General features: G+C 50.9%; 1 protein-coding gene across 3 annotated transcripts in view; it reads left to right on the top strand.

Moving 5' to 3' along the window:
- Window positions 1–23,533, top strand: part of specc1 (sperm antigen with calponin homology and coiled-coil domains 1) — a 58,076-nt gene extending 34,543 nt beyond the window's left edge. For all 3 annotated transcript variants that reach the window (XM_086160804.1, XM_086160805.1, XM_086160806.1), the window contains 12 exons: window positions 111–1,654; window positions 3,947–4,154; window positions 4,301–4,374; window positions 5,459–5,634; window positions 10,338–10,507; window positions 10,684–10,784; window positions 10,893–10,968; window positions 11,175–11,289; window positions 12,885–12,987; window positions 20,175–20,291; window positions 21,794–21,853; window positions 22,984–23,533. In XM_086160804.1, the coding sequence (XP_086016930.1) occupies window positions 111–1,654; window positions 3,947–4,154; window positions 4,301–4,374; window positions 5,459–5,634; window positions 10,338–10,507; window positions 10,684–10,784; window positions 10,893–10,968; window positions 11,175–11,289; window positions 12,885–12,987; window positions 20,175–20,291; window positions 21,794–21,853; window positions 22,984–23,073 (2,834 nt within the window). In that variant the 3' untranslated portion in view covers window positions 23,074–23,533. The remainder of the gene's footprint in view (window positions 1–110; window positions 1,655–3,946; window positions 4,155–4,300; window positions 4,375–5,458; window positions 5,635–10,337; window positions 10,508–10,683; window positions 10,785–10,892; window positions 10,969–11,174; window positions 11,290–12,884; window positions 12,988–20,174; window positions 20,292–21,793; window positions 21,854–22,983) is intronic.
- Window positions 23,534–23,541: the final 8 nt, after the last annotated feature.

The following is a 23,541-nucleotide window of genomic DNA, read 5'->3' as shown; positions in this document are numbered from 1 at the left end:
ACCATTATGTTTGATAAATTGTGCGTGTTTTATAAAAGACAAGGCCGTGACCTCATGCTGACCTTCATCCCTCTGGCCCGCTAACCTTCTGCCTCCTCTCTGGTGTGCAGGTGCTCAAGCTGCCAAGAAGTCCGGCATCCCGGCCCCGAAAGAGACCCCCTCTGCTGGCAGCTTGCGGTACCAGCCGAGGACCTCCGCCACCAAGAGGATGGTTTCCAGCGCCAGCACCTCTAGCCTCTCCACCCTGACGAAGCAAACGCGTGCCACGGCCAAGGCTCGCGGGGAAACAGAGAGCCAGGAACGGGGCGTCCTAGAGGGCCAGGTGAAAGAGCTCCAGGCGGAGGCTAAGGCTAAAGACCTGGAGATCAGCAATCTGAGGGCGGAGCTACAGCACTGCAAGGAAAAGGCGTCCGCCGCGTCGTCTTCGCCCTCGCCGACGTCTTTCCCGGGCCGAGAACCTCCAGCGGAGCAGGGAGATGGACAGGTGGCCGAGGCCCTCGTGCTGGTCGGCGAGCTGAGGGAGAAAAATGGAAAGTTTCAGAGAGAGCTGGCGGCCCTCAGGGAGGAGAACCAGGCCCTGAAGGAGAAATTAATATGTTTAGAGACCTCTCCTCTTTCCAGTACGAACACCAGCTGCCCGTCTCAGCTTCTGCAGAACGGCCTGCCCTCGGAGTCCAACTCCTCGGGGCAGCAGCAGGACAGTCTCCCCTCCGCTGCCAGCCCCCTCAAGACATCTGTGTCCTCCAGCTCCGATCTCACCAAGGACTCGCAGTCACCCGACTCCTCGGAGTTTGAGAAGATCCCCTCGTGTTCCGAATCCTTAAACAGCGGCGAGGCCACCGCGGAAGGGGCCGCGACCGGCGCGGGGGCCCAGGACGCGTCCGTGCAAAGGCTAACGGAGCAGATCCACAAGATGGAGGAGAGCCACCACAGCACGTCGGAGGAGCTGCAGGCGACCCTGCAGGAGCTGGCCGACCAGCAGCAGGTGGTGCAGGAGCTGACGGCCGAGAACGAGCGCCTGGCTGAGGAGAAGCGCCTCCTGCAGACCTCGCTTCAGCAGCAGAGGGAGCGTCTCGAGCTGCTCGCCCAGAAGAACGAAGCCCTCGCCGGCCGAATGCAGGAACAGGCGCAGGCTCAGGCCAAGAGGGAGGAGGAGCTGGGGAGCCAGGGGCCGCGGCTGCTCGAGATGGAGCAGAGGTACGCCGAGCTGGTGGAGAGCTCGCGCTTTGAACGGGAGAAGCTGGTGGACATCCAGCAGCAGCTGACCGGCAGCCTGAGAGCCCTGGAGGAGGAGCACCAAGAGGCCCAGCGCCAGGTGCACGACTTCAAAGAAGAGATGGACAGGTTGCAGGCTCTACTGGACACGGAGCGAGAAGCCGGAGGTCAGGCGACGCGGACCGCTGAGGAGCAGCGGGCGACGGCGGACGCCCTCAGACTGGAAAACAGCAGGCTCAAAGCGCAGGTGGACATAGAACGGCAGAAGGTGGGCGAGCTGAAGGCCATGCAGAGCGCTAGCGACAGCACTGAGCTGCAGAACCTGCTGAAGACCGCCCACGGCGAGAGAGACCGGCTGGAGGTGGAGCTGACCGAGCTCGGGCAGGATCTGCTGAAGGCTCGAGCCGAGACGGAACATCTTCAGGCCGCCGTGTCCAAGGTACGTTCACGACGCCTCGGGCTCACAGTGAATCTTCCCTTATGTCGGAACAGTAACATCGTAACAGGTTTCAGTGAAAGGTTTTGAAGGCCATCCCGTGTATACCAAGGGTTCAGGCTCCACGTGCTCGTGGTGATTCGAGCTGGGCTTGAACCACAAGTGACTCACAGCTCTGGGAACATTGGTCCTGAGCTCATCAGCTGCCACGGGTTTTCAGGGATTTCCCCCAAAGAGCAACCGCCGCCCCCGGAGTTACTCACATCCCGCTTTTCGAGGAACGTGTACCTGCTCTTGTGGTTTTACAGAGACAAATTGTCTGGAACCAAATATTTACGTAGAATTTCTATCTTGGCGTGACCAACATCTGTTGAGTGCACGGGGTGCGCAGATCAGCGGGCGGAGCCGAGCCGTGCCCACGCTCTGAAAGCTAACCTCCCACACCAATCCTTGCGGCGGATCATATGGGTTGTCAAACCCGGCCTCCGGCCGGTGCTCGGCTCACTCCCTCTCCGCCACGGCCCATGAACTCATGTTCTCCCGAATTGTTTTCACATGTTGCTTCACGGTCGCCCCGATTCTCCCCCGTTGCCACCACCGACCGCAGAGAGACTTCAAGGTCGGCTAGACGGCTGTTACACCAAAGTGACCTCCGTCGCTTTTTCGTCAGGTGACGTGATGACGGCCGGCAGTCGGGCGGTCCACCTGCCCGTGACTCTGAGTCACGCCGCTGCTGTCGGCTGCCACGCGGGTGAGACAGGGAGGCCGCTCTATAAACTCAGCTCGCAAACATCCCCATCAATCCAAGCCGCGTGGCTTCGGCCGGACGGTTTTCCCGCTCGGGTGTCTATTAATATACTCATCTGTTAATAGACTATTAATAGACTCATCTGTTCACACCGCGGCCGGACGGTTATCGCCTGACGCGATGGAGATCTTGTGCTTACTTATTTCTGCGCTCGCATTGTCACCCTCCTGTTGTTGCCATCGACTGAGTCAGGATAGCACTTGAAAATGAACCAGCCCCAAAGTTAATACAGTCATACCTTCACTTAATTACATTTCCTCATTGAAATGAATGAAAAGCCTTGAGTGAATGAGTCCACCAGAGGAACGGCACATGCTAGATGTTTTGGAGATCACGTCAGACCAAGATGGTTTGGTCATGTTCAGAGGATAATCAATATATTCTGTAGAAGAGGAGGACCGGAGAGAAGATTTATGGATCGAGTGAAAGAGGGCATTTAGTTAGTGTGAAAGAAGAGGACAAAGAATGGGGTTAGATACAGGAGGCTGATTTGCTGGAGGGACCTCTGAAGGAACAAGACGAAAATAAAGGCAGAAGAAGAAATAACAAGTAACGTATGATAATAATGATGAAGAAGTAACCTGGTTTTTACCTTGAGGATGGGAAGAAGATGATGGCGGCGGGGGAGAAGGTGCTGGGAGTTTATTTGGTGCTCTATCACTTAACGGCTCCACACTTTGATAATACAATGTGTTGCTAAATGTAACCTGCATGTTTTGCTATACTTTATGTCTAAGCTTTTTAAAAAGATCAAACCGTCCCTGACCAGCTTTGAATTACTCCTCCGACACCTGGTCCATTGACATTCCCGATGTCTGCTGCACCGAATCCCCTTGAATATCTCCTGCCCTCTCGCAGATGCTCTGGGTCACAGCGTCTCACCAACAACTTCTCCATCTCTTCATGAACAAGTTGCGAACACGCACGCCTCGCTCATGTTGTTTCATGGTCTTCTCTGGGCCGTGTCTGCCGCTTTACGGACAGCGGCAGTCGTACGCCTATCCCGCTGCTCTTAACTCAGATCTTCACTTGAATCACAAAGCAAGAAATTCAATAAGCAATGGCTCGTATCTGTGAAAACTTGAAAGTCGATGCACTCGTAAGTCAAGTCAAGGTTCCACTATACTTCGAAAATGTTGATTTATCTCGCAAAACAGTCAAAAAGACTCTTTATCCGGGGAAAGCGGGGGCCCGACTTCAGCCATGTCACATCCCGGGTTTCCTATCTTGTTGCTCTCTTCCTCCACCCCACTGGGACGCCCACGCTGTCCTCATATCAACTTCCTGACCTGTAGTCAGCTTCTGTTGTCCAAGGAATTTATATAAATGCAGCGTCAAGTTGGAAACGCTGCACTGCCGCCATTTCTGGAAAATAAATCACCCTTTCATCAGCCGGCAGTAACCGAAGTGCTTCCATTTCATTAGCTGTTCTTCTGCCCCATTAGCGTATTAAAACTCACAAGAACCGCGCACGTGTGCACCCACAGGTGGAAGCCAAATGCCAGCAGATCCAGGAGCGGGCGGAGCTGCGGGAGCAGGAGCTGAGCGGCCGCGTCAACTCCCTGGCCGAGGCCGGGATCCAGGCCGACAAGCAGGTGAAGGAGATGAAGGAGACCATCTTCGAACTGGAGGACCAGGTGGAGCAGCAGAGGGCCGTCAACCTCCACACCAATCAGGCGGTCCTCGACATGGAGAGTATGTGTCCCACTTCCTGTGTCTGAACATTTGCACGAAGACGTGGGAGGAACACGAGTGCTCCGTATGTCGCCGTTTGTTTCTGCCACCAGACGAAACCCCGCGCGCCGAGTCGTCCCTCAACCGCCTCTATTCTATCCCCACAGATCTTGCCAAAAAGCTGGAGGACCAGAAGGCCGACGCAGAGCGGCAGCTGAAGCTTTTCAACCGGCAGATGAAGGTGAGAGCCCGGCGGTGACGGTTCAGTTTTTTGTAAGCAGAGGTTTCCGGCGATTCCACGGAAACACGTGACTCGGATTCGACGTCGCTCTGACCCGTCGGGTTCCTTCTCCTGGTCTCTCTCCGGGGCAGCGTCCAGAGTTGGCCTGAAATGAAAAGGGCTTCAGGGCTTCGGAGCTCCAGACGTGACATGCAGTGAGTCCGGCAGTGTCCAAGTGAAGGTTATGGGATATAATGAGGGAGAAGACGGACAGAGGAGGACTCGCCTCAAGTTGCCTCGCAGGGTTTAATGCTCTCTGGAATTTAAAAGTAGAAGAAAAAAGACCCATTGCTACTCACTGAATTCAAATGAGCGGTGCCTCTTTGTCCTGCAGCCCTCCGCCCCTCCAGGGCCGGAGTCTAAGGTTTGGGTGGAATGTCACGTCAGAGGTTCGGGGAAACGCGCCAACGCCGCCTTTCCTCATTTCCTCATGTTTTTGCCAAATGCCAGAACGCCGAGTGCCTCCTCCGTCAGCCATTGTTTCGCCTCAATTTTTTCGGAATTAGTCGTTTTGCGCGTCGGTCAGACGCCGACATATTTTTCTCCCGCCGATCTAGCTTCCCCCCCCCCCCCCCCGTTTCTCTCCATTCCATCTCCTCTGATGTAATTCACTCGACAGGCGCCAGAGTATTAACGAGATGCAGAGGATATCGGTCAGAAAGTTTGAAAAAAGGACGCGGCCGGCAGCGAATCACCTAAAGTAGCCTTTGAGAATGTTTCTCCTTTTTCTTAAGCGGTAAAGTGGCTCTCTGGTTCTGTCGTGGACGCCGACCGGAGAGGACCTTTTGTCGTGTCTCTCTTCACCGATCCAAATCCTGACCGTGCTCTCACTCTCGCTCAGGGGGGCAGTTTCGGAAATAAAATGGTCTAGTTTTACAACCCGCAAACCTCCGTAATGAGAGCCATCTGATTGTTAAATAAAACTTTGATTGGATTTAATGCTCGTAAAACTTCCTCCTTGTGCTTTCCGTCTGCAGTGAATATCTCTCATTGCATTAGACAGTTTCGCGGCGTCCACTCATAAACAGTCTTGTCATGTGTCCAGGACGAAAAGGAGGAGTGGCGCCGCTTCCAGGCCGACCTCCAGACGGCAGTCGTGGTGGCCAACGACATCAAGGTGGAGGCTCAACAAGAGCTGCGCGCCCTGAGGAGGCAGCTGCAGGAGGAGCAGGACCGCAGCGCCAAACTCACCGCTGACCTGGAGGCGCTGCAGGGAGTCAGGTACCCCCTTCCCCTCTACCGACACCTCTGCGACCAACCCGCCCGCCCCACCCTCCGACCCCCCACCTGCATTCGGCATTTGGGCTGCGGTTCCTTTCCCCCCTCCGAGCCACAATGTGGACGTGAGATACCTGCCAGAGCCGTGCCATATTCCCGTCCAGGGTCACGCCTCCAGCATTCCTGTAGCAGGACGAGCAATATTTAACTTCCACTCCCCAAGAATCCCCGCCAGGGGAGATTTCCACACACCTGTCTGCATCTGGTCAGACGGTTCACCTCTTATCTTGTTCTAGCAGCAGATTAAGCACTTGCAGTTTGAGTGTGGGTACCTGGGATTTGGCAGACTCTGTTGGTAAATCAGCAGCCTCCTGCAGTATTTCTCTCTGTATTGTACTCCTTCGAGCTGCACCCTCCTCCCCCCTCCCCCTCCTCCACACTGACCGCCGCTCTCCGGTGACACTCTCGGCTCACGCCCCGAACAACACACAACGGTCACATTCATAGAGGAGGTTACGGTCGGCAGAAGCGACGGCTCTGCGCCTTGGTGCTCGTCACCCCGATGTACAACCACGATGCCAAGAAAAAAGAAACAACGGCGGGCACTGGATCTGATTTGCAAATCCTCTCTGACCCACGTTCATGGCGACACGCTAAAAGAACCCCGCGTGTGCTCTTATATAAGACCCCCGAGTGCCGGCCGACGGGATGAAGATGAGAGGGCGATGAAAGGCTCACCTGCAGGGCTTTCTACGTTTACACTTGATACTGCCAACAGAAGGTGACCAGTTTATTCAAATTCAAGCCCCTAAGTGTCTGCTCACTGCTCCTGGGTCAGCTACAGTGCAACAGATAGATTATGTATTATTACTGGTCTCTCTTGAAAGAATTACTCTGTAGGTAGGACATTAAGTAGAAATACGCTGCAGGTAGTACACTGCAGTAGGAAGACGCAGCAGGTACTGCACTCAGCAGAGATGCACTGCAGGTACTAGACGGTCTGCAAAGCTAGACAAGGGCAGTCATTAAAACCGAAGTGGTCGCTGGGGGCGAGTCGTCCTCTGAGGATGAATGAAAGTTAATTCCACTCTAAAATGTTAAAAATAGCGTCCTGTGTCTGCGAGCACTCGTGTTGTTTAAAAGAAAGGCTGACACATGGGAAACTTCTCCTGGCTCTTCGGGACGAGTCGCAGGCTTTGGGCTCAGCGTGAACGGTCCAGAAAAGAAGTATATTATTTTCATCCGAACGTGGGTCCAGAAAGGTTTTGCAAGTCATCACGTTTTCATTTTTGCCCGCTTCCCCAAAATCATGGGGAATCACACTTGCACACCACTGTAGAAGCTCCGGTGTCGTCACACTGTGTCCAGACAGTGCATTGTGTGTCCGTGCGCGCGCGTGTGTGTGTGTGTGTGTGTGTGTGTGTGCGTGCGTGCATGCGTTCGTATTGTGTCGGTGTGTGATTGTCACACTTGTTTTTTTTGACAGCCCTGTCTCCTCCCGTTATCGTGCCAGCTTAAATACCTCGTGCGGCCCCTCACAAACACACCAGGAGTAGTATTAAGTGTCTAAAACACCAAACACTAAAAGCATCAAGGTGGTGCAGGGGTCGTGGACGTGCCCTTATCCAATACTGGTTGTAGACCAGCCCCCCCTCCCCCCCCGAGATTAGCCGTTAGGCTGTGTCCGCCCCCCACCTGCAGCAGCTCCCTGTGATGTCTCAGACGTCCCCCGAGGCTCCCTTCCTATGTGTGGTCCAGGTGAGTCCCTTGCCCGGCCAGCCTGCCTCTCCTGCTCTGCGTGCCGCCGCCGCTGCTGCCGCCGCTCACTGACCTTCCTCTCTGTTTGGCTTGGTGTCGCTGCTTCAGCCTCTCGTCCCGCTGTCCTTTATTTCCCCCCTCCCCTCCTCCTCTCCTGCTGGCTGAACGCACCTCCGGGGACCTTCTCTGACTGCTTCGCTCTGCCTGGTTCCTATCTGGATGTTTCCTGGCGCCACCTGCTGTTCTTTGTTTGAATAACCCCTGCCCCCCTGCCTCCTCCTCCCTCCCCCACCCAACCTTTTGGACGAAATAGCAGGATGGTCTGCACGGCATGACAGGATTAAGCTCATGCTCTGCATCATCTGCTTCAGATTCACTTGCATAGTGTCTCCGTCACCGGGCCATTTAATGTACGTTCCCGGTGATCAGTTAAGCCCAGTGAGGTGTGCATGGAAGCACCTTTAGAAGGTCCGGAGACACCCAGAGATCTGCTTTTGGAGGACGTTAAGAACTTGTCAGGTCTCTTGTCGTGCTGCAAATGTACAATAATCAGAATGAGGTGTGGCAACATGATCAGAATTTAACACATACAAGTACTTTTGAATGGTATTTTCAAGGCCGTGTTCTCACAAGTTCATTTGTGTGTTTTTCTCCCTCTTTCAGAATTAGCGCCGGAGCTACTTTTGACACCAAGACGGCGGTAGAGGGGCACTAGAGGCGTCGGGGGACCACGCGGAGGCAGTGTTATTGTTGCACTTATCACCCTTTTTGTGTAAATTAGTGAGGAAATCTGGTAAAGCAGTGTCATCCTGAGCCACAGTGACAGACGTAAGACCAGGACTCCGGGTCTGGACACACACAAACACACACGGCTTCCGTTTCTCGTCATGCCATTCAATCCGGGACCCTTTAATAATTACTGTAATTTTATTTTTTAATGAATGTATGTACCCTGTTTGTAATTTCCTTCTTCGATACGACACGAAGGAAAAAAAAAAAACGCCATATGTCTGAGAGACTCATTTTTAGACTGTGCAAGAGCTCTTTGTGCCTTTTCTCTTTTTTTCTTTTTAAAGGAAAGTCCAGCTGGGTCGAAGGTACAAGATCTGTTGTGAAAAAATAAAATAAGCGAAAACAAACAGGAAAAAAAAAATAGAAGTGAACTTGTAAGAGCTTAAGATGTTTTCCGAGGAAAGTCGCTTCGAGGCAAGAGCAGCAGAGTTGGCGTCTGGTCGATGTTATTCAGAGCTCGTATCGGTCAGCTCACCTCCGTTTGTCCTCACGCACGTTTTATGGCCTGCGACAGAAAAGCACTCGGTACCACAGCTTTTCTCGAACGCCGTTGCAATTCTCAAACAACAAGCCACATGTCGCCTGAGGCGCCCGTCCCGTTTTACAAAAGAAAACAGCCTCTCCCTCGGAGACACCACTGCGATCGATGGTCAAATCCATTAGCCTTTGCGGACGCACGCGAACCCCGGTGTAATCACGTTTCTTGCCAATCGCTAATCATGTTAACGGCAGCGCCCCCTGTCCGCTGTTGCAGCAGAATCCACGTTGGCCGTGCACTGGCCCATATGAATGTTCATTTGGCAAAGAAAAAGACTCAAGAGTCCCCTCGTTTTGAGGCGCTGCAGTAATCAAATCTGTACTACCACATTCCAGCTGAGGTACTTTTACACGAGGATATCTTTACTGCCATTCCAGACATCACATTTAGATCTTGAGGAATGTGTGTATTTGGGAATTGCAGACGGCGTTTTTAATTTGACTTTTTCTCAGCAACTGAGAAGTCGAGATCTTTTTTTGTTTGTTTGTTTTTTGCAGTCAAGGCAAACACTGCAGTGCCGCGTTTCGCCGCTAGATGGCACTATAGGACATTTAACTATATACTGGCGACATCCATTGTGGATGCACTGGCCTCATTTGACCTATGACTGTATGCGTGTGTGCGTGCGTGCGTGCGTGCGTGTGTGCGTGTGAGTGTGGTTCATTCCTGTGTTTTTAAACTCGTAGACTGATTCAGGGTCATCTGTGTCCACCAGATGAAATATCCAGGGCGTGGTCACGCCTTCTGCCAAAATTTAGATGAGATTTCAACCGACAACCGTACCTCAGAGCCAGTTTCACTTCTAGGAAATAGACCAAAATATTCAAACTCAAAGACCAGAAATACTGTGCCGCTTTTCCACTCGTCGTCTTGCCAACTTACCACCAACGCGCATGCGACGCCCGAAGATCCTCTTTCTTCTTTGAGCCGAAACCCTTTTTCGCAGTAACACGACAGTGACGCGATCTCAGGTTGTACTTAAAAACCCCAGTTTTTATCCGAGCTATTGAAATTGTGCATTTATATTTAAAAGAAGAAAAGTGAAGCCATATCGTTCCGTGAGAGAATTAGGGTACTGGAGAAAATAAATAGATTTGGATATTTTCACAGCATAATAGGACCCAGATGGGGTGGTCACAGTTTGCTTGTGTTCCGTCTAGTGAAGCCATTTCATGAACAAAAGTGGTGAGCGTGCACTTGTAGAGAGAATACATATGTGTGTGTACATATGTGCGTGTGTGATGCCTGTTCATTAGGTAAACAAATAAATGAATTTACACCAGTGGCCCTGTGGTCGTGTGTCTCTGTCAGTCCGCCGTGGACATGGAGCGCGAACTACACCTTCATCCATCACTGATAAAGACCCTGCTACCTGCCGGGGGGGCTGACATTGACCAATGACCTCGCCGCGTGGATTCTGTGCACGTTTCCGTCTACGGAAAAGTGGCCGGCAGCTTGTCTATTCTCAAAGCAACCTCCGAGCGGTTGTTCTTTTATCACCTGCCAATAAGATAAGTGAGAAGGTTTCGAAAGGCCGCTTTTCTCCCTGCTGCATCTTTGTTTGTGTGTGTGTGTGTGTGTGTGTCTACACCAGCAACCCTTTCATTGTGCCCGTCAGGTGTCAGGGGGACGAGGCCAGGGGGTCCGAGTCGGACCGAGGCCGCCACTGGTGCGGCATCTCCGTGGTCCCGGCCGCGCCCGCCGACGCTGACGCCAGCCGAGACGCCAACTCTGAGCCTGGGGCCACCGTAAAGTCCCTCATTAAGTCGTTTGACACTGTCGGACAGAGTGAGCAACAAGCAACTTCACACACACACACACACACACTTTTTATTCTTCAGGCGTCTCCTGTGTTAAGTGCAAAAATGCATTCAAGACCTGCGGTTCGTCCGTGTTTGTTTTAATGCCGTTCTTCTCCGCGTGGACGTCCTGAGAGGCTAACCGCCGTTTCTGTGCGATTCCAGACGGACCTGCCCTCGCCGTTCAGATCCACCCGTCGCCCAGGAGCCCCCTGAGCGGCATCCCGGTCCGCACCCCGCCCGCCGCCGCCGTCTCCCCCATCCAGGTAGGCGTGTCAACACATTCTGTTCCGAAAGACACCTACTGTTATTTACTGACACCTGGTTAAAGGGTGGCGGGGCCTTTTTTTGACCCCTGGTTCCTGTCTCCGCAGCGCCAGTCATCCATAAAGCCCCTGTCCAAGGCCCTGGAGAAGCGGATCAGCCACGGCGAATTCCCGCGCCACCTCGGTAACCCCCGCCGCCAACCCTCAATACAACAGAGGGTTTGTGAAGAGACAGATGTTCATTTTCAGATGTTCAGTGAAGGCCTCCCCCGCCTGTGCCGGGTGGTCTTCAAAGCGCTTTATCTCAGATGTTAAGAGAAGATCTGCTCGTAAAGCATCAAGATTTATATTCCGTATCTCCGTATTGTACCCCACGCACATATGCTCCAGATAAGTTCGGCGTCGACGACATGAAGCCCACCGGCCTCATGAGGAAGAGCCCCTCTCTGGAGTCCGTCATCAAGACCCCGGCGTCCCTCGGCGGCCGCTCCAACGCCAAGCTCAGGTGGGCGCCGCTCTTCGGAGAACCTCGATGGGATTCCCAGCGGGGGTGGGGATTAGGCGCGGCGGGATTAGCATGCGGGGCAATGACCGGCGCCTTCCCATGGCCTCGGCCCCCCCGGGGGACCGCTCGAACCATGAAGCTCCGAGGAAATGGAAAAGGGAGGATGTAGAATCCCTGTTTGACATCCTTGAAGCCCGCGGCTGCCCGTCAATCAGTAGATCGATTCTTCCTGGAGCGTCCCTCCGATCAGCTGAGGGGTCTGACGCAGACGATGAGGCCCCAAGAGACTCACTGCATGGCCTGATAATTGCAGAAAGGAAAACATTTGGAAATACATAAACACAGATGAAACAGGAAAATAAAAAAAATAATAATTATAATAAATAGTGAAAATTAATTGATTTATATTGAAATTGAATCAATATTAAATTATTTTTTTAATTTAAATGATTTAATATTTTAAACTTTGCCAATTTTAGTGTTTTTATTTATTTTTTTTTATTTTAAATCTGTATTGTGAGTATGTGTATATCTGGGTGTAATATGGGTCACCTAAAATAAAATGTATTGTTTTTATTACTGTTATTGTTAAATATTACCCATATATAATATATTTAATAATAAGATGAGTTATTATGCATGTTGGCGGATGAGAAGTACCATTTTCCCAGAAACGGCACTGCGTGTTAAAGGAACTGCCTTTGCAGTGTGGTGAGCCTCCAAAAAATGGATTTATCACCGCTCATGTTAAAATTACTACCTCATTTCCTTCTTTGATTAAATGAATACCCCCATTCGCCCGCACTCCAACGCTAACAGCCTTATCCAGGGAGCAGTGGCACGTTTTTAAAAATAACATTTTATTCCAGGCCACGGTGCCCATTGTGAAGCTGCACAGGCAGTTACCGAGCAACAAACCTGTCGCTCACGGTCCATCGCACCGGCTCACACAGGATATCAGCACTTGTTACTTTGACCTTTAATTGTGGAAAACCTATTTGCAGAGACAATCGACAAAAGATCGACGGGAACGACTTGAATGTTAGCCTGAGACCATTTCTTTTAATTGTGTAGATGTGAAATAAAAGTACAAATAGATGCCTTAGATTAGTAAACAATTTTGAGAACCGGTGCCGATCCAGCCTCTGTATTAAATCAGATTTTATCCGTGCGGCGCCAAAGCCAAACCCAGTTGACTGAAGACTAATAGCACTAATAGCAACTAATACTGGAATACAGTTGTAACTGCAAGAATTAAAGCACTACTTTTTTGAGAGCGGCTTCCCGATCTTGACACTCACCCTGCAGCCAATCCTCACAGATCCCGGGGTCTCCTCACACGTACGACGCCCTCCCGCCCCCCCGACGGCTTCCTGGAAAACAAACTTTAACCCCGTTATTCTAAACCGTCCGCTATCGTTACCGCTTCACTCTCGTGTTATTACAACTTTATTAGTTTTGGTTCCCTCTTCTTCTTCCTCGTCTTGTTTGTTTTCACACGGTCGCTGTTCTTTGCGGTTTGCAGGGAGAAATCAAAACGCCGTGTTTATCGTGCACCCGAGATGTAATTGCAAAATGTGTGTCTCTGGTGACAGCGTGGAAAGAAAGGACCCCTTGGCCGCTCTGGCGCGGGAGTATGGAGGATCCAAGAGGAACGCTCTACTCAAGTGGTGCCAGAAGAAAACAGAAGGCTATCCGGTAGGGCTCCACACACCCCTCCTCCTCCGCTCTCGTCAGGGTTTTCCTTTTTTTTTTTTTTTTTTACATTTAAATCCGCGGCCCACGGCGTGGGCGCGTGCCCTCGGGTTGGCATTTAAGCTGTTTACATTAAACAGCGCTCAGACGCCTGTCATCTGACCGGGGATATGAAAATCGGGAGGGGGGTGTCATGGAAACAACCAGGCCGACACGCTTCATTTCCACACCTGTCTCCGATCTGCTTTGTGTTTTGTGCACGTCCCTGTGTGCTTTGCGCACGTGGCGCCCGCCGGGGTCAGGGATTCGCAAGCGTCATCTCGGCTCGCAACTGGCAGGGAAAGGTCTATGCCCGAGCTGCTGTCGCCAGGTTAGGATCAATGATTGGAGTAATTGGATGAGTTGTCTGATCAATAGCTACAATTCCCCCCCCCCGGCGTGAAGAGGTCACATGGTGATCATCGTGTCGGCCAAAACACCGCCGCCGATGGCCCGTCCGATACGCCGCCTTATCCGCAGTGCTGTCGGTGCGACAAGAGCCAAACAAAACACCTGAAAAAAAAAAAAAAAAAACGCCGACCGGGAAAGAGAAATCAGCCAATCGGCACCCGGGAACTTGAACATGAGCTTGCAATAAGCTCCGCCCCCTCCGCCCGAGGCGCGAGATGTGAATAACCAGAGTCAATCGAGGACCAATCACGGTTCAGGTCAGATCGCTAAAACCCTCTGTGGCGCCCGGTTCCTATTGGTCGGGAGCTCCCTGCTGAGCGTGTGATCTCGGGGGTTTGCAAGTATCAGGAATGCGGTAAGTAGATTTGAATAATGTTCCTGCCTGGAGCATGCCTGACCCTTAAATCGGATTCTTTCACAGGCCGCTGACTTTAAAAATGGCTATTTTCGGGGGCACTCAAACGTACCGCGGTCCCAGGAAGGTCCTCCCTCAGGACGGACGGAGCATGGAGTTGAGAGGGAGGACCGTTGTGAGCTCTGTGGCTGCTCTAAATAAGAACTTATCCTGTATCAATCCCTCTTGGGGAAATTCCTGCTCTGCAATTAATCTGTCATGGATGAACCATAAGCAGTTAGCTGCCAGCGCCAGGGGAGCAGTTAGGGGTTCGGTGTCTTGCTCAACATTTCGACAGGAATCGAACCAGGAATGTCGATTGCTCTACCTCCTGCACCACGCTGTCCCTGAAGCCACCCTTACACCCCCTATACACCCCTGTACGCCACAATTGCCCCGAACGACCCTCAACGTGGCTTCTGTTCTTTCAACACATGCTTGTCTGTGTCTGTTCTTTATCGCTTTTTGTTTCCAAGCGCATTGAAGAATTTTGCACAATATACCATTATCCTGGAGTCATGTGTGTGTGTGTGTGTTTTGTGCTGTTCTATTGTTATTGTTATTTATTCATCCATTCATTCATCATCTATATAGTTTATCCTGCACTGAGGCGGACATAAGATAAGATAGTACACTGCTCAAAAAATTAAAGGGAACACTTAAAAAACACATCCTAGATCTAAATGAATGAAATATTCTTATGAAATACTTTGCTCTTTACACAGTTGAATGTACTGACAACAAAATCACACAAAAATGATCAATGGAAATCAATTGCATCAACCCATGGAGGTCTGGATTAGGAATCACACTCAAAATTAAAGCGTAAAAACAAACTCCAGGCTGATCCAACTTTGATGGAATGTCCTTAAAACAAGTCAAAATGAATCTGTGTTGCTCCCTGAGTGGACACTATGATTTCACAGAAGTGTGATTGACTTGGAGTTACATTGTGTTGTTCAAGCGTTCCCTTTATTTCTTTGAGCAGTATATTTTTTTGATCCACATAGAGAGACTTTGTTGTCTCGCCAGCGCTACAATAACTATATCAATAAATATAGTATCTCATTCTCACATCATGACAATGACAATTTACTCATTCTCACATCACGTGAAGACAAACGGCCGTCCGCCCTCCCATCCCAGGCCTCCCCTGGTGCTCCCCGCGCTGATACAGGTTCGTTAGGTTCACTTTCGTCATCGCGTCCATGAGGCGTTTCCTCTGTGAAGCTGCGATACGTCACCCTTACTCAGCGGCCATTTTTAGTCCACGCTCCAGAGCATTCGACCCGCACGGCGGCGTGGGTTTCTTGTTTTGTTCTTGGTGTTTGCAGCAGTGATTTGCAGCTCCGGCCTCAAGGATCTCTCATCATCTCCCAAAGTCAAAGGGACGTCAATAGATAAGCAGCCAGTTCACATGGCGAGCTAATGGAGTTATGTCAATGACCACCGTGCCCTTAGGTGTGTTGGGGGCGGAGCCAGGCGAGAAAACGCGCCCCCCCACGGTTCAGTTTTCCCCCCCAATCCTGATCCCAGCGCTGGCTTTCCTGCCACACAGTGGAAACACAAACATGATGAAAGACGTTTCCGTGGCCTACGTGCCTTCCATCACACGCCGCCTTTAGCTGGACGTGCATGTGTGTGTGTGTGTGTGTGCCTGCGCGCACGGATCGATCGGCCCCGACCTTAAGCTCACTCTGATTGACTCTGGCCTTTGGTGGGTGGTGAGGAGCTCACAGGAAATCAGTATCCACAGGGGGATCCTGCGCACATCAGCGCCGAGGTGGACTCCAGGCAGATGCCGTCAAAAACTGCCGCGACGGTGGCCGATAACCTCCGCGCTGGACCCCTTCCTGTCCCCGCGGGTTTTCTGCCGGCATGAAAACGAATCCCACACTCCTGACGGGGAAAAAAATCCCGCTTTTCTTTTCTCTTGAAACCCTCGATTTCTTTCCCTTTTTCCCGGAGCATTTTGTGGAAGCTTTTCTCAGCGCGTTTGATGTCTTAATTTAGGACGCGTCTTCTTTTTTTTCTCAATTAGCCACGGACGCCAAACAAAAATAAATGCTCTATTTGATCGGGAACAATGAGCAAAGGTTCAGCTGGGCCTGACAGAACACAGTTCTTCCGGCCCTGTCTGGGAAAGTGTGTGTGTGAGTTTTTGTGTGTGTGTGTGTGTGTGTGTGCAGCCATTGAACAGAAAGGAATGAACCCCCTGGAGAAGAGGGGGAGAGAAAGGGGGTCAGATTTCGAGGAAGGCTTGCAGGGTGGCGGCCATGACGGTTACTCCTGATAACTCAGGGTTTATGGTAAATGCTCAGAAAGAACCCTTGTGGGACGGCGCTTAGAAAATCTTTATTTTTATTATTCATCTTTATCTCTCACATTCCCATGCATCCCTTTGGTTTGACTTGTAACTGAGTAGCCTGGGGGTTATCAGGGCTAAGGGAGGGTTCGGGGCGCGAGTCAAGTCAGATGTTATTCACACGGCGCCGATTCCCAAGCCAGTCTCCTGACACGTTCCAAAGGGAGAAGGTCTGGACCCCAACCCCTTTTGAGATGGTCCACAGAGATGCACCGTCCAGTAAATGTGCAGGAACCTCGGACGGATCCCAGCTCACTTAGATAGCCACAGATGGCATTATGCTAATAACAACAGTAGTGCTAACATGTTAATAGCTTTATAGTTCATGAATGAATGACAGTGGCCTAGCAAGATGCTGCCATAAATGAATCAGAAGATGCGATGTTACTATCGTGCGCTCACGAAGGCACACGAGTGCAGATGGGAGAGAAAGAGCGAGAGAGTCAGCCTATGGCAGCATGGCAAGGAGCTAGCCTAGTGCTAACTGTTAGCTTTTTCAAAGAGAGGATGTTTCAATGGACATGCTCTTAACTTCAACTGATTATTCACTGCTTTTTGTATCTTTATTTATTCATCTATTTTTACACTTTGCTTTGAGAAATAATCAGGAGGGTGGGGTGGGGGTTGATCTGTCTCCTGGCCGGAGCAGATTAGCGAGTTCAAGACGCGATTAGCTAAATGGCCCGGGGGGGCCAGATGAAAAAGTCTTGTGAAGTAGCAGTTCAAGGAGATGTAGGAACAAGTCACCTTTCTCCAAACCCCAAGGGTCTCCAAGGGTCTCCGACTTTAGCCTTTTCTCAGTGTCTGGTTCAGGGTGGTGTCCTGAGAACATGGATGGATGGGATGCACAAGAATGACAGGGTGAAAAGGTCAAAGGCCTCTTATCACCTCTCACAGGGAAACCTCGTGTGACCCTGGTTTTGGTTCATACTAGCAATGTGTCCTCTTTACCCTCACACACACACACACACACACGCGCATGCACACACACACACGCACCTTTTATCAGCTGTCTGTGGCCAGTGTGTGTCCGTTATCTGGTGTCCAGACACAGTGGACCTGCAGAAAAATTCAGTGTTATGTGCCTTTATCTCTGAGATCCAAGAAACACACACACACACACACACACACATCCCAAGCACCACCCCATTTCTCGCTATCAGCATTTCAGACTTCTCTCACCCCATGTCCTCTGTTTGTATTAACTTTAATTGCCGTCTCCCATCACAACAGGGGGGCGTCTGATGAAATTCAGTAACAAAGAGAAAAAAAAGGAGGAGGAGAAGGAGGGTGAGGAGTCACCACCTCAGGAGGTAGCCTGCAGTGCCTCCACTTCTAAAAACAACAACAATAGTTGGCGGCAGTGCAAATGGCAGATCGCCATCCACATTAATTTAGGCGTCTAAATCTAGGGTTCTTTGACCCCCGATCTGGAGGCCCAGCCAGGAGCCTCTCTCCTGTCCAGGAATTTATTAACATTATTATTGCATTAGAGGTGGTTGTTAGCATTCTTTATTTTTAGCCTTTCATCCATAGGGTCGTAGAGTCAACGACACACTATAGGTTGGCTGAAATGTAATATTTTCCCCAGATAGCACCAAACACAAAATTGAAACTAGATAAATGGTAAGTGTTTGGCATAGAGAGATGCCACATTTATGTATATATTCCATATCTAGACCGCTGCTTCAGCTGACCTTCAACTAATTCGGAATTAGACTCAGCCATTGCCCCGATGGTGTCGCCGCCACAGCTCCCGGCGGCGAACGCCTTTCCCCGAAGCCACGGGGTTTTCATCTGGTCTCCCTCTTACCGCAGGCGTCCAATCCCGGCAAGGAGAAGAGCTTCCCGCCTGAGTTCTTCAGTCAGATAGCTCGCTCTTCACAATGATGGATTTTCAACAAAGAGTGTATGTGTGTGCATTTGTGTGGCTATTTCTCATCCCTCCAACACCATGCCGTCATTTTTGCTTCCTCTTTGGGGTCGTCCCAACATGACCTGGTTCCGGTCAGACCTAAAACCTCCCTCCTCTCCCTCCCTCTCTCTTTTTCCCCCGAAGAGCAGCGGCGGGGCCTTTTGTGCCGAGCGAGGCGCTTCCTGTCGCCTGATGCTGTGTTTGCTTTTCTGAGCCGGCTCCCAGAGAGCCGTTGTTGTCCGCTGCTGTTTTAGCATTCATGCCTGTCCCTCTCTTCCTACCCGGTCCGACCACCCTCCTCTTCCTCCTCCTCCTCCTCCTCCTCCTCCTCGTGCTTCTCCTCCTCCGTGTCTGGATTCGGACATGTTTTCTCCTCCGTAGCGGCGTCTGACATAAACAAACTGTCTTCTGCCACCGTCATTATCAGCATCGTCTGCCTTGTGGACTCAAAGGGGTCCAGAGTTCAACATTCACAAACTGTGCATCACCCACACACACACCCATACACACACACACACACACATGTGCCAGTGGGGCTGCTGAGCCAGCTGACATAGACGGGGGGTGGGGGAGCTATGACAGGAATGCAGGCTGACATGACGGTACAGGTCTGCCCCTTAGACACAAACATGCCGGCAGTGATGGGGTGTGTGTATGTATGCGTGTGCATGTTTGTGTGTGTGTGTGTGTGTATGTGTGCACGCGCAGTAGGCATCAAGTCACTTTCACCTCCGCTGTATCTGCAAAGAGAGGTGGTGTGAGATGTTGATGCACTTAGCTAGCACTTGATAGCCGCCTACTTCCCCTGATGTTTATCCTTTGCTGGGCTAAAAGATCCACCTATCTCTCTCTCTCTCACACACACACACACACACATACATATACACACTCAAGGAAACACCTGGTGTGGTCAATATAGCAACCGTTTGAAAATTTAAAACTTATTTTACCCACTCGATTACGATCATTCGCAAACGGCAGCGAGACACCGACTTCACAGTTAGCACGTGTTAGCATGTAGCTCAAGGGTCGGGAGCCCTTTTGGCCGAGAGAGCCAGGAAAGCCACATATTTAAAAATATATTTCTGTGAGAGCCATATCATTTTTTTAGCACTGAATAAAACAAAGTTTGTAAATTTTCAAGTAAAACCAACAACGATGAAGCACAACATGTCTCTTCATTTATTCTTTTCAATTTAGTTGTTGCACTGGAGTTGACAAATAATACATAAAATACTTTTCACCATTAATGCTGTTGCATTGTTTTGCTGAGCAGAACCTGCTCTCTCTACAAAGACCAATTCCTCCGTTCGTCACCTTTTTTTCTTTTCGCCATCCTCGTGGTCAGAAGGGTAAATTAGCTCGCTAACTATTTCACAAGAACGAGGGAAGTTCACTTATCAACCTCACAACGACTTGTGTAGGAAGCCGCAATATCTAATACAAATATTGAAGTCGGACCCTCGCGTACCCCGAATTACAGCCGAGATTGGCTCCAGCCGTAAATGTATGGATCTAAGCGGAATTATTTATGATTAATCATGTTAAGAAATATCAGCTAAGGCTTATCTGCTAGTCGTCGGCTTCTGAGGCCCCCTGGGGCCCCCAGCCCCGCCCTCCAGGGAGGAATGAAAGATGGGAATTCGGAAAGACGGGAATCCTCCAACGACAACAAACACCAGGCCAGAGGCGGCCCTTCTCCCCCCTCAAAATACAAAGCCTTTGGGTGAGAGCCTGGACGTGCACGCTCTTAACCCTGAGGGGGAGATCAGACGGAGAGAAGAGAAGACACTCTGCCGGAAACACACCCACCCAGAGGAATTCTGATATTACACAGACACACACACACACACACACTTCTAATTGCGCAGCAAACTTGCCACCGTGCACGTTGGTCGTCCGGAGTGCAAGTCAAAGCGTCCAGTGGACTGGAGGATGCGGAGGAGGAGACACATGATAAACTCGAACCCGGGTTACAGTCACTGAGATCAGCGCTCGTGTGTGTGTGTGTGTGTGTGTGTGCATGCGTGCCCTCTCCATTTCCTGCTTTTCCTTTGTCCGTGCAGAACATTGACCTGACCAACTTCAGCAGCAGCTGGAGCGACGGCCTGGCCTTCTGCGCGCTCCTGCACACGTACCTGCCCACCCACATCCCGTACCAGGAACTCATCAGTCACGATAAGGTGGGACACTGGAGCAAAACACACACACACACACACACACACACACACACACACACACACACACACACACACACACACGATTGTCCCGTTGACACCGGCGGTACTGCACGTCAACACAGGCGAGGGCACTGCACCGCAGCCTGGTCACATGATGGCACGCTCACATTCACGGGTAATCTATTCGTAACCTCCTTTTTTTATTTTTATTTTTTTACATTTTATCACCTCTGAGCATATTCGCAGCCTGAAGCTGTGTTTAACAAAGGATTTATGAACCCCAGCAGGCCGTGCCAGGCTAGCGGCTGCAGAACTGTGCACAAAAGTAAATTAATTGTGCCAAAGTTATTAAGTGAGTTTGATAAGTGAGATAAAAAACCCTGCTTATATTTTAATAAAGCAAAAATGTAATTGATTCATGCTTAGTCTGGATACAGCAGGGACATTTTATTGCTAAATAAATAAAAAGCTTGTTTATGCACAAGTTTTAATGAATGTTTTGGGCAAAATATTGTATCACATCATACTGTTTTTAGTGTACAAGTGTGTAATTACTGTATAATAAAGGCTTATTACTAGATCCTCAGTAGTAACACAGCAGACTGATTGGAGATCAGCTGACCAACGCAGAGGACACACACACACACACAAACACACACACTCACTCACACACTCTCTCCCATTAAAAGCGGCTTGTTTTGATTCTCACACCGGGCACAGCGTCTGACCGCAATTATACCTGCAGGAGTGTGTGTGGGTGTGTGGGTGTGGGTGTGTGTGTGTGTGTGTGTGTGTCTCCCCTACAGGCAACACGGAGCTGTGATAAGTGGTTGTGGAAAATTTTAACCTGTAAACTATTAAACCTGTTTTTTTTCTGCCATTGTTCTGCTCATTATGGGCTGGCATCATCATAAGAGTGTATGGGTTTTATCAGGTGGTCATTTTGTCTAATCACACACACACACAATTTTGTACGTAGTAGGCGTACGCCAACCCCTGCCGTGCCACCACGCACGTGGGCGCCCTCACTCTGCATTAAGAGCATTACACATACACACCGACCAACACGTCCTATGTGACTAATGAGCGGTGTGTGTGTGTGTGTATGTGTGTGTGTGTGTGTGTTCGTCCCAGACAGCGTGCGTGGGAGACATTAGGCCGATGACAGCACCTCGGCAGCCCGTCTCCCTCAATAATTCAATAGGCCAGTGTTAGCTTTAATAACTCTTGCTGAGTGACTTCCCCCCTGGGGCCTCTTCCTCCTCCTCCTCCTCCTCCTCCTCCCAGTGTAATCTGTCCTTCAGGTAATCCCATTACTGCCCTCCGTCACCCTCTATCATCCCTGTTTTGGACAAAATGGTGTTTGGTTCCTGCCGCCGCCTCTCCGGGAAGAAGGAGGTGGAGGAGATTCGATGGAGATTCCCGCTCTTATCGGGTTTTAATCCGCCGCTGAGGTGTGTTTACGTGTTGTTCCCAAAACTCCTCTTCTTCTTCTTCCTCTTCAGGTCCGTAATCTGACCTTGGCTTTCCAGGCCGCCGAGAGTGTCGGAATCAAGCCCTCGCTGGTGAGTCCCACGCAACACACATGTGGACCCATTTCCCCCTCCAGGCTCGTCAGAAGGACATTCTTGAAACTTTAGTTTAGGCATACAACGGGGTGGAGAGAAGTCACTGGTGCAAGACATGTATGCTTGCTGAGAGACGGTGGTGAGGTGTGCTGATGGTGTGACAGAGAAGGTCAAGGTGGAGGTGGGACGACATCAGGGATCAGCTTTGAGACCCTTTTTGTTTACGCTGATGATGGACAGGCTGACCAATGAGGTTCGACAAGGAATCTCCATGGACCATGATGTTTGCAGATGACATTGTGATCTGTAGTGAGGGCAAGGAGCGGGTGGAAGTATGCCCTTGAAAGGAGAGTTCTGAAGGTCAGTTGTTAGTAAAGGTTCGCCAGACATAATATGTGTATCTGAATGACAGGAACCCAAGTGGAGTTGCCAGGCAGGAGATCTAGAGGAAGACCAGGGAACGGAGAACAGGGTTAGATGGAGGAGGTGGAGTCGCTGTGGTGACCCTTGAAGGGACAAGATGATATTCTTTAAACTTTAGTTCTTTACAGAATTTCTTTTCATTCATCAGTCATTATCTGCACCGCTTATCCTGCGCTCAGGGTGGGGTGGGGGGCGGAGCCTATCTCAGTTGTCATGGGGATGGGAGGTGGGGTTTACCTTGGCTACCCCATCTCAGGACCATCCACCCTCCTTCACCGGAGGCCTCCAGGAGAGGCTGCGGAGACGTCATAAATGTCTTGTCGGTTTAAAAATACGACAAGGGCTGGAGAGGATGTGCACACACACACACACACACACACCTCAGTGCATCTTAGCAATGCTTGGAGTTGCGTGACCACTGCCCCCCCCCCACCCGGCTCACCGCCATCTGGCTCAGTCGCCCTCAGCAGCGTCACCACCGATCAGCATCAGCACGACAGGCCACCATCACACACACACACACACACACACACACACACACACAGCCAGATACAGAATCCACCATTGGTTTTCTGCAGATATCATCCATCTCTTCGTCCTTTCACACCTCCACATGTCTCCCCGCCCTCTGTTCTAGGAGGGGGCGGGGCTTCTCTGAGGGGCGGGGCTTAGTGTTTGATTGACAGGCCATGTGTTCGCCCCAGGACATGGAGGAGCTGATGAGGACGGACCGGCCCGACTGGCAGAGCATCATGCAGTACATCTCCCAGATCTACAAGTACTTTGAGACCTGACCAGCGGGGGGGGAGACACCCCGTGGACTCCGACCACGCCCGGACGCCATGTTTCCACCTGTGGTGACACTGAGGCGACAGCGGAGCGGTGAGGGTTTGACCCCCATCTCTTCACCCTCACCTCGACACACTGCGGGTGGAGATCCAACCTCCTCCTCATCCAGACACCCAGCTGCTCCTCCCCATCTTTATTTTTGCTCCTCTGTTTTGTGGGTCTCCATCTGGACCCCAAACACCCGAGAGGTTTTCATAAAGGTTTATTTTAGAAGAAGGAGCCGTCACTCAACGCTGCGTTTGAAATGTTTACAGCTTTAAGGACACCCCCCCACACACACACACACACACACATCCTTGCGTTTCCCATCCCTGCTCCGACACCAGGACTCTGAGCCTGCAGTCACAGATAATGATTTTAAAGTGCAAACGCCTCCGAAACCAAATAAATGAACATTTTTCTGTACGAAAGCT

The sequence above is a fragment of the Fistularia commersonii genome, chromosome 15 (genome assembly GCF_037954325.1).
Source record: "Fistularia commersonii isolate RoL2024-O1a breed Wild chromosome 15, RoL_Fcom_v1.0, whole genome shotgun sequence".
NCBI classification, from domain to species: Eukaryota; Metazoa; Chordata; class Actinopteri; order Syngnathiformes; family Fistulariidae; genus Fistularia; species Fistularia commersonii.
This window is presented reverse-complemented; position numbering and strand designations above follow the sequence as displayed.